General features: G+C 33.1%; 1 protein-coding gene and 1 long non-coding RNA gene across 18 annotated transcripts in view; one reads left to right on the top strand and one right to left on the bottom strand.

The window, feature by feature from the left end:
* The window catches only part of LOC148604626 (transcription intermediary factor 1-beta-like), a 293,163-nt gene that overhangs the window by 54,378 nt on the left and 224,898 nt on the right, over positions 1-13,887 (top strand). For 12 of the 17 annotated variants that reach the window (XM_088550097.1, XM_088550089.1, XM_088550098.1 and 9 more), the window contains exon 1: positions 10,513-11,324. The exons of 4 other annotated variants lie outside the window; for them this stretch is intronic. In XM_088550097.1, the coding sequence (XP_088406223.1) occupies positions 10,519-11,324 (806 nt within the window). In that variant the 5' untranslated portion in view covers positions 10,513-10,518. Of the gene's footprint in view, positions 1-10,512; positions 11,325-13,887 lie in introns of those variants that run through there. One more of the 17 variants, XM_088550099.1, reaches the window with a different exon arrangement.
* LOC148604635 (uncharacterized) lies at positions 5,008-10,512 on the bottom strand. Its single transcript, XR_015916100.1, has 3 exons — positions 9,463-10,512; positions 9,008-9,088; positions 5,008-6,184 (listed from the first exon to the last, which is right to left on the bottom strand). It is a non-coding gene; the product is annotated as an uncharacterized LOC148604635 (long non-coding RNA).

The raw sequence follows: 13,887 nt of genomic DNA, 5'->3' as shown, positions 1-13,887 counted from the left end.
TTTAATGCTGCTGTTAAAAGTTAACTCCTTGCAGCACGTGTACAGCATGTCAAAATTTACAATATATAAACCCGGTATATTTTGTTCTTAAGAACCACTGGGTCGATACCGCTGCTGATAAACCTGAGGTCCCCGAGGGTATTTACCAACCCAGTATTCAGACATGTCTGACACCGACATTATATCACATTTTATCTACCCTATTAATGAAATCTTGCAATATTCCAAATTTAGAAATACGTGAAACACTGAGGCTTCACTCCGTGCATCGCATTTGGCAGAATCTCTCGGTGATGGATATGGCTTTCTCTTTCGATAGTTTTGGCTTTGAGTACTTCTTGTATATAAGTAATATTTTGCTTATAATCTTCCTACATATTTGATTTTAATGCTGCTGATGAGAGGTTACTCCTTGAAACACGTGTACAACATATCGAAATTTACGATGTATAAAACTGGTATATTTTGTATTTTGGAAATTTTCGAAATCCCCTAGGAAGAAGTGGCAAGGCTAGGAATACAAACAAAGAAAATCCTTTAAGATGCGAACGCTTACAACAAGAAAAGAACAACAGAAAATGATTTACAAACAACACACACACGTAGAAAACGAATAGGTCTTTCCCAACCTAATTCTTGCTTCATGTAAGATATGCTTGACGGTTGCATCACTCCGTTGAAAAGAAAAGATCATAGTCCTTGTTAAGTACTTAATGTAAGATATTTTGTTTAAATTTCTCTGAAAGGATGTAGGTTGGGAGCCGACAAAATCTCCAAAAATAAACTGTTACTGCATAGTGAGAGAAATGTGATTGACAGCGTCTTTGTGACTATCAGTGAGTTTAGGTACTTTTACCCTTGAGACTCTTGCGATAAAGGGATAATAGGAAGATTGTCACAGAATATGGGATGAATCAGTAACAAAACATTATTTACAGAAAATGGAAATGGACTTTGCCAATTTGTATCTTATTTATTTTTTTATATTAAGGATGCATACAATAGTTGTAGAAACAATGCAAGTTAAGGTTTCCACAATTTTCCTATCGTTGTACATTGTATAGGCTGTCTAAAAAAATCCATTAAACTGAAAACAAATGAATCGATACATCGATGTAATATTTCAACATCTTTGGTGTTATGACTCACATTTTAACATATAAAGAAGATCTTCTGTCGTGTACTTTATATATTAATGAATACGCAACGTAGCGATCAATTTTATGAATACTAGTATGTTATCTCAAAAATACCGATCGGAATACACATAGGACTACTAAAGTATAACACACAGTAAATCGGTTTTCTACGATTAATCTATTTTCGCACAGCTTAAAATTCGCGATCGTTCCCCGAATTGCTTTAGAATGATCTTCACAAAAAATATTCGCAACAATTTTCTTTTTGCGTTTTAATTTTTTTTTTTTTTTTTTTTTTTTTTTTTTTAGAAAAGTAGCGAAAATAAAACAGCCACGAGAATTTTACGGCTCATGGTATGTAGTCTGTGGGTTTTCTGCACAATACGACCAAGAAATCCTCACAACACAGGGTAGGCTGCAGCTGACCCCCAATACATCATTATTCACATGAACAACAAAAGGGTTGCTCCTATATACTCAGTAATAAAATAAAACTAAGACGAAACCAAACAAGACATATAGCGGCCAGAAATTCCTGACTTGGGACAAGCGCACAAAATGCGGCGGAGTTAAAATACTTTGGCGTGATCACAACCCTTCCTTCAAAATTTGTTACAATGAATATTAAGAAACTAAATACAAATTACACAAATGTACAAACTAAGGACTACAAACATTTAAATGACATACCAGCTTCAGACCAGTTTAAACAAAAAATGTCCCCATCGTATGTAAAATCCCTATTCTGCCATAGGGGTTGAGAACCATGGTATATCATATGTCAAACAACAATAACACAACCTATGTCATGCCAAAAATTGCTTTTTAATGTAGTTTTTTTCAATTCTTGGGTAAAGACCGTGTTAGCGAAAAAATGCTATCTTAAAAGATTTGACTACAATATCACAACTTTATCCTACTCGAATGAGTCCATTCAACGGTTTAGTAAATTTAATGGGTGAGCATCTAGCTTACGGTGCTTTGAATACCCTCTTACCGTAAAACAAAGGGTGGGAGATACCAGCACGTATTAATCCATTATAAGTATATCTGTATTTGAGAAAGAAAAAAACATGTAAATGTTTTAATTCAAATCGTTAAAAATTGACAACTTTAAAAATGCATTCCAATGAGAACAGACAGTGCTCAGCTATTTGCTGACCTATTCCTTAACTCTTATGAGGGAGTAATCAAGGGAACCAAGGTTATAGCGGTAATTAAAAGAATGTAATCCAGGGATAAAGACCAGACATGGAAAACAGACGTACACAACAAAGAACATAAAGTAACTAAAATCATGCATACAAAGTAACAAAAGTAAATGAGCAACTCGGACTCCACTAAAAACTGGGAGCATGGACCAGGTGCACCGGTAGGGTAAGCGTCCTCCTTATGGCTTATCTGATCCAAAAGGAGGAACATACCTAGATTTTTTAATCTCAGTTTACGCCATACAGATAACGTATTATCATTAAACAATCCTTGTTTCAGGGATTTTATGAATCGCATCAAACCACAGAATTTGAGATAAAGAATACTACAGACACTGTGAAGTCAGCCTCATATCTTGTCCTACACTTAGAGATCGATGGTAAAGGAAACCTATTGACAAAACTACGGCAAACACGATGATTATCCATTCCGTATTGTTAACTTTCCTTTCATCTGTGGTAACGTCCCTTAAACACCTGCCTGTGGAGTTTTCATATTACAACTTATACGTTAAGCCAAATATGTCCGTAACTACGCAGATTTTTTGTATTGCGCTAGACTTATCACAATTAGGCTTCTGGAATAGGGTTATTTTGCTACAAATTTAAAATCATCACTACAAAAGTTTTACGGTCGTCATCATGAACTCGTAGATCGTTACGGGGTATCCATCTGCACCATGAAAACTTACTTGTTCAACGTGTCATATATTTCCTTTCCTATTTCGTCTACCCTTGATTTGACTTTTAAATGAGCAACGCGGAGGAAGGGGGGTCTACTACAGCACTTGACGCCTGTCCTATCGATGCATCTGGTCCATGCTCTCAGTTTTTAGTAGAGTCTTTTGTTACTTTCTGTGTATTAGTGTGGTTATTTCATTCTCTTTGTATGTGTGTGTCTGATTTCCATGTTTGGTCTTTTCCCCGCATTACGTTCTTTTGATTTCCACTAGAGTAATAATTTTCATGATTACTCTTTTACGAGCTTTTGATATTAAAAACCTTGATAAAGTGATTTCTTGGTTATATATAGATTCCTTGCGTTAAATTCCAAAACATTGTTACAGATACGATCAAATCGAACCATTGTGATATATAAACATCATATGATGCATGGGGACAGGGGACGACACCATCTTAAAATGGATAGTTGATTAAAGAGAATTAAAATCATATGATAGGTTACTCTTTAAATTACTTGTAAAGCACACCGGAGTTTAAAAGAAATGATGAACAAAGTGAATAAGTTGTATTCTTGTACAATTGTACCTTGTAGTGAACATTATGAACGATAAAAAAGATGTCTGTATACTAACTTGCAAATATTGAGATAGACACAACATCCATGTGTTTATCAATATTTTATATAGGTGTGCTAAAGACCTTGATGATATCTGGAAGTATTTACTATTATGTTTTGAGGTTATACACTGGTGCATTTGTTGCGTTTATGGCTATGAATTAACCATGCATTCAGAACTTATCTTCTTACCCTCCACAGTTATACGTTTTGCATCTATACGGTAGGTATTAAAAGGTTTTTGTAACATTACGTGCAAAAGTTTATCAAATATTCTTACCCACATATGACCACTACTTCTGATAGTGGCCCCAGGTTCGGGATATACATACCTGTCAATGTTTTCAATAAAAAGACTGTCGAAGTTCAGGCCAACACGAAATAAAAACGTATATCTTTTTACTCGCCACCTAAGGTATGTGCAATAATATTATGTTACTTAAAAATCAAAAGCTGGCCATGTGAAAGGTAGTGCAGTTCAAAGTTCTTTGATGAAGTTGTATAAGTCAAAATGTGTTTATAGCAAACTTTAATGATCAAAAGTAAACCAATAAAGAGTGATCAAAAGAACCGAGATTGTAACAGGAATCAAAGGAGTGTAAGCCAGGAACAAAGACCAGACAGGGAAACATAAACACACTACAAAGAACGTGAAATAACCAAAATGAGAAACGTACATAGAAACAATAGTAAATGAGCAATTCATACTCCACGGAATTCTGGGGGTATGGGCCAAGTGTACCGGTAGGGTAAGCGTCCTCTACAAGGCATAGAGGTTGTAGAAACAATAATAATCTTATAGAAACCAAATGAATACTCACAGAATTTAAACATAGTATTTCGTCATTTGAGAAAACTCTCCACTTTGAGATAATTTCTGAACAACTCTGCATATATAGTCCGACTACCAGCTTTGTTTTTATTCAACTTTTCGCCTTTCATTTTATGAATTCACTTTTCGTTCATTTATTACAACACCATATTAGTTTGATAATGTGTTCATATTCAAACTCGTAAGTTATCTATCCAAATCTTTTAGTGATATATGTTAAGTTGCAGAATCAGATGAAGGCTTAGAGCAGAGTATAAAATGCCGCTAGAATCCTGGTTCTCAGAATTTCTCTTTCAACCTAGTAAGTCTTTTCCCAAGATAATTGGAATCGTATTGCTATACTAACATTAACTTGTAAATCAAAATTTGTGTTTATTACTATCAACGACAAATATTTAATGACTTTATGGAAATATTAACAAAAATGATCAAAAGGACAACAATTGATACCGAAATTTAAAATCTAACAACATATACGGTTGTAAACAATATCAAAGCGTATTAGAATTAAAGAAATTGGCCTATACTTGAAACATGAAAATAAGGGTGACAACAAAATTACCAAACACTAATCTGACTCAATCACGTCATGTCCAAATCAAATCTGGTAATATAGATTTAACACCACCGGAGCAGCTGGTACCGCAATTGTCCTGACTTGGTACAGGCAGTTCAAACGAAATGGTGGGTTAAATCTACGTCACAAAGAACATTTTACAAAAAAAAAAATCATTGCTCATTGTTGTAGAAGAAACGGAGTTTTTTTTTTAACCAAGGACTGATATCTAATGTGGTAAAAAACCATTTAAGACATATTTCCTCAATCCCAGGATTCAATAGTCTGTTACGCAGATATTTATGGAGTTCAAGGAGGTTAGAAAAGTTAGTACTTGCTTAAGCGTAGCGAATCAATGGTGAAATATAAAACCATATACAGTAGATGAAGGGATATTGCTGCACATGCAAGGAAAATTGATGATATTAAAATTAAAGTCGTCTCTTTGATCATGAATCTTAGTGCTGAGATGACTACTGTTGTCAAATATTGACCAACATTCATGACAAACGTGATATTTTTTATTAGAATTGTCAACTTCCTTTTCTTCTGTGGCAGTATTTCTTCAGCACCTGCGTATGAATTTTTCATATCACAACTCATACGTGGATCGTGTGTCCATCTGCGCCATGAGAGCTCGTTTGTTCGGCGTGTCGTAGTTTTCCATTCCTCATTTGTCTACCCCGGACTTGACTTTTTATGAGCAACTCGACGGGTGTTTCTAGAAAAACAGAGGACGCTTACCCTACCGGTGCACCTGGTCCATGCTCCAATTTTAGTGGAGTCCAAGTTGCTCATTTGCTTTTGTTACTTTGTATGTATGATTTGAGTTGCTTTGTGTTCTTTGTTGTGTGTGTCTGTTTTCCGTGTCTGGTCTTTGTCCCTGGATTGCGTTCGTTTGGTTGCCGCAGTAGCCTTGGTTCCCTTGGTTGCTCTTTATATACATAGTAGGTATAAGATTCTAATTCTTTATCAAGCTATGTAAAGAGGTTATCAGAATTCACACAATAAACAAATATCTTTCTTGATGTCATATTGATGATTCTCAAGGAAACCTTCTGCTAGTCAGTGACTGGATTGATGGCTAAATTGGTCAAATTTCTCACCGAATAAAATATATCTTATCTGGGATATATTGTATCTGACCTATAATTACACAGAAAATATTGAACATTTATTATGAAATTGACCCACCATATTATATAAATACTTTAAACAATATTAAAAAAAATAAAAAAAATAAACAACAACTGTTTGTCATTCTATTCAGTACTTTGATAGTTTCTGTAATAATGTAACAAACAAACGATGTGTACACTGACAACTAAATAGGTAAACTAAGGTAAAGCTGATAACATAGCCAGCTAATAAGACATTTTTGTAATCACACTTCCTACAATAAACAAACAAACAAACAAACAAACAAAAAAAAACAACAAAAAAAAAACAACAAAAAAAACAAAAAACAAAATTGAGACAAATGCATCAAATGTGCTCTTCTTTTTCCATTCATTTCTAGCTAAACAATGTTTAAAGGATGAAAACATATGATGCATAATACTTATTCAATGCTATGGTAAAGTTCTGAATTCAAATTATTTGCTAAATAGCTGTAGTTGAGAAATAGTTCAAACCACTCCGATGATGTCTTGTTGCCATGGATAAAATAAATTTGACAATGCATAACCTAAATCTCCATCTAGGATTTTAAATCATTAAATAGCGATGCATTTACACTAGAAAAAAATAAAAAAAGTGTGTCGTTAATTCACCAACTACAAATCTTATATTAGTCTACTAAATTATCTCCGTTGGGAAAGGATGGAGTATACTGGTTCATGGATTTAGAGCAATGCAATAGATTCAGTAAATAATGTTCAATGCATATCTTCTAAATAACGAAATACTTTAATGCAATATAAAACGTACACCAGTGCTAATGCAAGTTTAAGAAATTGCTAACACCTACGTCGAGTAAGAGACGACATAAAATCTAACCAAACTGAGCACGATTTCTTTTAAAAATCATTTTTGAAATCGTGTGTGCATCACATTAAATTATACACCCAAGAAAATAACATTTAGGTCAAGTGGTTAAATGTTTTCCTTTTGACATTTAATTAACATTTTGTTTATATTACCTTATTAATGTGGTCACCCTTTTCCAATTCTGTGTTATTTTTAAATCATAAGAAAATTTGTGTATATTTTTAAAACAGATACATAGTAACTTTAAGGTATATGTATCTTCAAATAAAAATTATAACAGGTTTTAGGCAATTTTGACAAAACATTGTTTCATACTAATGTTCAGATTTTCAACCACATCTACCTATATTAATATAGTAATGTTATTCTTAATTGTACCTTTGAGTGTTTTTTTTTGTTTTGTTTTGTTTTTGCTTTCTGTTATTTAGTTTCTGTTATTTATTTGTGTCTGGTTTGTTTTGTTTTGTTTTGTTTTTTTCATTTTTTTTCATTTTTTCTTTTTCACACGATCAGATTTAGTTGGTTGCCCAAAATATAAAGGTCACAGACTGAATGTGTGTATACAGGGCACGACTTGTCTGTATCTTCAGTAGGGCAGTACACACAAAACTAATACTATTGAATTTCAAATTTACTTCTCAGTCATGCTTTTTGATTTGTTTAAATTCGAAAAAGATCATTTACCAGGCACCAAATGAACATATGCTGTATATATTTCATTTTACTTCGATAGCACAAGGCAAAGTAAATAAAAGTTCCTAAAGTTACCGTTTGAAAAACGAGGATTGAAAATTTCTTTGTGTTTCATACACTATATATATATGATTTTGATACTTTGAATCAATGGTGATGGTAAAATATATACAAATAAATATCATTTGTCAGGCAGACCGAACTATCAAGTGGTAGTCTACATAATATCAGGCAGGAGTAAATTTGTGTACATAAAAGAACCCAAAGATGTCACTTTTATTCAGACACAGTTAAAAACCACACAATCAATGTTAGCTAACCGATTGGTTCTTGTACTTTTGAGATACACATTAGCTATATTGTCTATGAAATTGGCACTTTACAAGAGATATTATTCTTGACTTGGCTGATCTTAGTGGGTGAGGAATATATGGTTTTCTCTAAGGTACACGTGTAAATACAGAAAGGACTACTACTAGGTACAAACACAGCATTGAAGACTGAAAAAGTAACTTTTTTTGTTTTGTATTAGTTTATCTGCAGCATAACTTACCAGTGCCATTTCCAGAATTGTAAATGAATTTAAACTTATCATTCAAAGTAATTGCCAAGATAGTCTGTGCATATAAGCAAAGCATAAGTCAAACAATATGTATATGTTTAAGTTTAAATAGTTTTCGAATCCAATGAATTCATCTGTTTTTTAAATGTCCCTTTTGTGAACAATATGAACATCTTTGTTAAGTTCGTGTGTGATGGATGGTATACAATTTGCATGACTCTGTGAGGCAACCGTTCAAAACACAATCCATTATTATATGTCTGTTTTAGTAGACATTCAATTACTTTTTTTCAATAATTGACAGTAACTGAAAAGTAGCCTTTTTTAATATGAACTTTTTTGATATGCTTCAATACTATCTTTATCAAGATTTATTAGTACATGTAAACGAGGATTTCTGGAAAGTCAAGTAAAAAAGTAAAACACCAGCAAGAAAGATATAACAAATATATGTATTAACAACGGACACAACCAAAATTCCTTGACGTATCCAAACTAAAGAGCAGTATAAGGTTATCAAAGATGTTTAAAACTATTTCCAACATTTTCTGAATAAAGAATTGATATGGATTTTGAATATGTTATAAGAGTAATTCCACTGCACACGAGTTTTCGTTTATAATGAAACTTTACAAAAAATACTAACTTTTGATCGTAGTCCTTAAAACAGAAATATGACGTAAATGTCAAATATAAATATTACCATTTTTGGAAGTTATTATTACCTTGTGTTCTAGTAGGACTTGATATCATGATGACACTACATTTCTCTCCTGCAGGAAAACTACCCAAACTGTGATTTTGATCTTATAAAATAAAAGTTATAAATTTCTAATATTGATTGTTAAACGACAATCCAAGACAAGCGGAAGCTTTTTACTTACAAATAACACGACAAAATATTTAACTGAACGTTTTAGTAGAAAAGCAGAGAATGCGTATCCTACCAGTGCACATTGTCCATCCTTCCATATTTCAGTGGAGTCGATTACTTTTGTTACTTTGCACGTGATATTCAATGATCTGCGTTTTGTGTGCCTATTTTCTTAGTCGTTATTTGTTTTTGTATAATATTCTTGATTACCGTTTGAACCCGCGTTTCCTAATTTTATAGTGATTTTTCTTTCTAACAATTTTATATTTAAACAGATGTTGACTAATATTATATCTACAAACTTACCGGAATCGTTTCAAAATCCTATTTAAAATCATGTTTCATTTCCATTTAGGAAAAAAGTATATCTGCGTATCACGTTTCCGAAACTGGTACTGAATACAGTTTGGAATACAGATGGACGGCTATCCTTATTATTTTACTACCCCACGCCAAGTGGGGCGTAAAATAAACACACCTCAATTAGTCACATATGTACGTTTTGTAAAAAAAAATGAATTGATATCTAAGTTTTGTAGGGGTAATTAGCTTCCATTTTATGATACTCTTTATATACGTTAAACGCACAGCACAAAGTGTTCAACGAAAAAATACTGAGTTTACATCTGTACAAGTGCCTTTAAATGAACCTGTAGAGTCGGGAATATACATGTAGCACAAGTTTCTATTGCAGTAATAATTCAAGATCAAAGATATGGCATAAAAACTAATAACATTCAGGATAAGCATGAGATTAGCCTTGACGAAGGGTGAAAATTATAAAAGTCCAGTCGGATGAAATTTGAAATTTGAAATTGATAAAGAAACAACACAAAATACGTTGCAAATATAAAAAGTGTTTTCAGTGTTTAAGGTGAGACGTGAAATTAGGCAGGACAAAATCCCTTCAGCTACAATACAGTAAATCAATATTCTATCCATATGTCATTTGACGGCTCTAGAATTAAGTTGTTGCCACTATTATCGGCCATTGCACGCTTACCATCTGGTAATAGGTTAATACATACAACTTTGGAGACGCTCGTGATAAAATGATTACAGAACACACTTAAGATCCAGCTCCTTGTTTGTTTGTGTGTATTTGCTTGACGAACTGTCTTACTAATCTATCACTTCTCAGTTTTACATTTCAATGAAATATCAATAGGCTAACTATTAACTTAACTAGAATTCGTAGTTGTTTTTCTCAGTTGAATTTGGTTCATCCGACTCGAGAAAGTAACTTTACAAATGACTGCACCTAAATTTAACCAGGAAACTATAAGATAACGGCATGCAATACATAAAACGATAAATATTTATCCGCGATAAAGAATTACCTGGTTTACATATTTAAATCACATGATATATTTACCTGTGGTTCAGTACACTAAACCAAATATGGCGCAGGTCTCAACGAAACCGTGTGAGATCTGTGAACAGGCACCGGGAACTCACTTTTGTTTGGATTGTGAACAATACTACTGCGACAACTGTAAGGTTCTTCACAAAAAGCAGAAATATGCACGTAGTCACAAGTTTCAGTTGGCAACAGAAGTGATTCCGGAAGTAAAATCAAAATGTGATGATCACAATGAAACTTACACTTTCTTCTGCAAAACATGTAATGTTCCCGTTTGTAGCACTTGTGTAACCGGAAAACATTATGGTCACAAGTTCTCCGCAATCCATGATTTTGTTACAGAATTTCGAGAGGCTAATTCCCTGAAGTTGGAACCAAAGATTCGGGACCTTGAAGGTAATATTAAGCAAGTATCATCTGGGCTTCAGAAATTCAAAGGCGAAATTGCACATGTTATCAAGGCAATAGAAGAGGAAGGAGATCGTATGAAAGCAATGATCGATTTATGTATTGCGGAAAAGATAAAATCAGTACAAGACAAATCGAAACAAGAGAAAATGAATATTGAACGGGTTTTAAATTCGATGAAAACAGAATTGAAATCAATGCAAACCATGGACACTGAAAGAAAAATGCTAGAGAAAGCCCGCCCGGATGGTGCTTTGATAAAGAAACTCCAGGCCTTACAACTTCATATTGATCAACTGACCCCCACAAAACCACCGGAGATACCGTCTATAACATGCATTCCAGGCAAAGTCAAGGAAAATGATGTTAAGCAGCTCCTGGGGACTTTTAATTTCAGGTTTGTAACTTTTACATGCAAAGAAAATACATGTTTTATGTAATAAAAAGCATATTTCATACTTTTTGGCAAGTACGTACGAAATACCACCATTTATTTATCGGTCTCAAATTAAATTTGATCTAAAAATGTTACAACTATACAGCGGTTGGCCAGACATGATAGATATTTATGTTAATAGGTGATTCTTATGGCGGGTACCCATACACTGCAAGACAAAATTGAAACAAAAAGAAATAAAGCAAAATAAAGCAAAACAAATCGAAACAGGAAGAAACATAATGAAATAATCAAAATGAAATAAAAAAAAGATATTTAACTATAGTTTGCACCAAAAGTTTGCATTGATATGAAGTTATTTTTTTTGATAAAGATAAAATCGTCTACCTATACAAGTAAACTGGGATTAATAACAACAGGATGATGGGGACCATTTTCTATGTACCTGTATACACCGCTGGCATCGGTCTTATTTTCACGAGTTTGAATAAATTATTGGATCATACATATTCTACTGTTCTATATCAATGTTAGTTATAAAATGTAATCTAATTTAAATATAAATTTCTTTATTTTAATAGTATCTGCTTCAGCTGATAGCCATGAGCGAAAATGTCATGAGCGACTTGACATATTGTAGGAACTAAGTGATTTGTTAGAACAATAAGCAATTGTGTGGTTTTATACAACTTGTTGGATACATCTTTGTTTAAAAATCTATTCAAAATGATGGTACAAATGTATTTCTTGTAAATGATCTTTAATTTAGAACTGAACTGTTATGATAGACTAAATAAATGGGTTGGGTTGCGTGCTGAAAAATATAAATAGGACATATTTTTAATCTAGACAGTTATATGAATTTGTGATTTTCCAGTTCCAGCTGTACCCAAAGTATAATAAAAGTGACCCTCTTGTGAACTGGAAAAGGAGTATACAATCATTTTGATTGAAACAAACTCGGTTACTGTAAACGTTTTATAAATTCAAAACTCTGTTTTGAATCGGCACGTACAGATTGTCCGATTAATTTAAGTAAATTGCAGCATTGTGCCGTAAGGTATGACATTCTCAATGGCCAGCTTATCTCTCGTTTCATTAGAAAAAATCAAAACTAGATACGTTTGTATTACACTATATACCTCACTTTTAAATTACTCAACCTGTTTTTACACAAATATGAAAACAAATCCATTTGGTTTTGTAAATCTAATATATTCATATGAAAATTCTAAATGTATTCTTATTGATCATGAGTTCTGAACATGTCAATTAAAAATAGTCTGAAAAAAAAAATCAATAAACTAACCAAAAGGGTTATTGTCACCGTATTATTGTCATATCTTTGATTTATATTTTTACTGATTCTAATATTGACTCTCTTGTTGATAAATGAAATACTTATTAACTCAATAATATTTCGTCCTACTTCTTGTCATTATGTTTTTATCTTGGCATTTGCACGAACACCTTGTTTTACTGATACATTTTATTTTATGTTTCCTGCAGGTTTACATACAGACAACTGTATCATCAATTGAAATAATTCACTATTTACTAAGGTAGTCTATTCCATGTTTTCTAGTTAACCGATGTTGTTTAATAGTACTTTTAGACAGGGGAGTTGATATTTCGAGTTGATATGTTGATACGAGATCGCCTTATAAGATGCCGTTAATAATATATTAGTTATCGATTCGTTTAGAAGGTCTATGTATTCAACGGAATAACGGTCACCGGGTACCTCTAACAACGGCGTTAAATTGCAGTCTACTTGTAACTGATAGTTTATCAGGTGCTCAGTTGTTCCCTTATTCAATCCAAAGCATGGAGGTCAGTCATTGTCATTTGTATTGAAGCCACGACTGGCACAGTGAACACGCAAAATGGTCTGAAGCAATGTCCGTATCGGCCGTACTGACATCTTCACAATTTGAGATACAATCTCGGAATGTCTCCGGTTTTAAGATATAGTCAATCATTGTTCTCAATGTCGGGAAAGTGTATGTTTGACTGGTGCACAGGTTAGTTTTATTAACAGGTACTAAAGAATTAACCTGCAAGAAGTCTTTGAATAATTCAATTTTCTTTTGTGCGATCGCTGATGCTGGCTTAGTATCAAACTGTGCGTTAAAATCACCAGCAAATATCACTGGACCAAACTGGGAATAGTACTTAAAAAAGTCGTCAAGGCATTGGATAGAATCCTTATAGTAATGTATTGCATTGTCTGAAGAAAGATACAACACAAACACAAATATATTTTGATTGTCTGAGAGGGACATTCGCTGATACGACTTTCTATAGGTGGTTCAATACAATTAATACTGAACTACAAGTTATTATTTATAAGTAATGCGTATTTACCACCACCAATGTACCGAAAATAGTCTGTATTCAGTTCGTCGCATAATTTGTAGTTTGGATGAATAGAATCAATGGAACCAAAACATCTCTCGTTCAATCTCAGTTAAAAAACAGGTATATCACATTTATAATTATCCAGAACTTTATTTATGCAAAACGACGACGATGTAACACCTCGTACATTCCATGTTAAAAT

Source organism: Perna viridis, chromosome 10 (assembly GCF_037379345.1).
Source record: "Perna viridis isolate PV_CMFRI_1.1 ecotype Kerala chromosome 10, ASM3737934v1, whole genome shotgun sequence".
NCBI lineage: Eukaryota > Metazoa > Mollusca > Bivalvia > Mytilida > Mytilidae > Perna > Perna viridis.
Note: the sequence above shows the minus strand (reverse complement) of the source record. Positions and strands in the feature narration are given on the sequence as shown.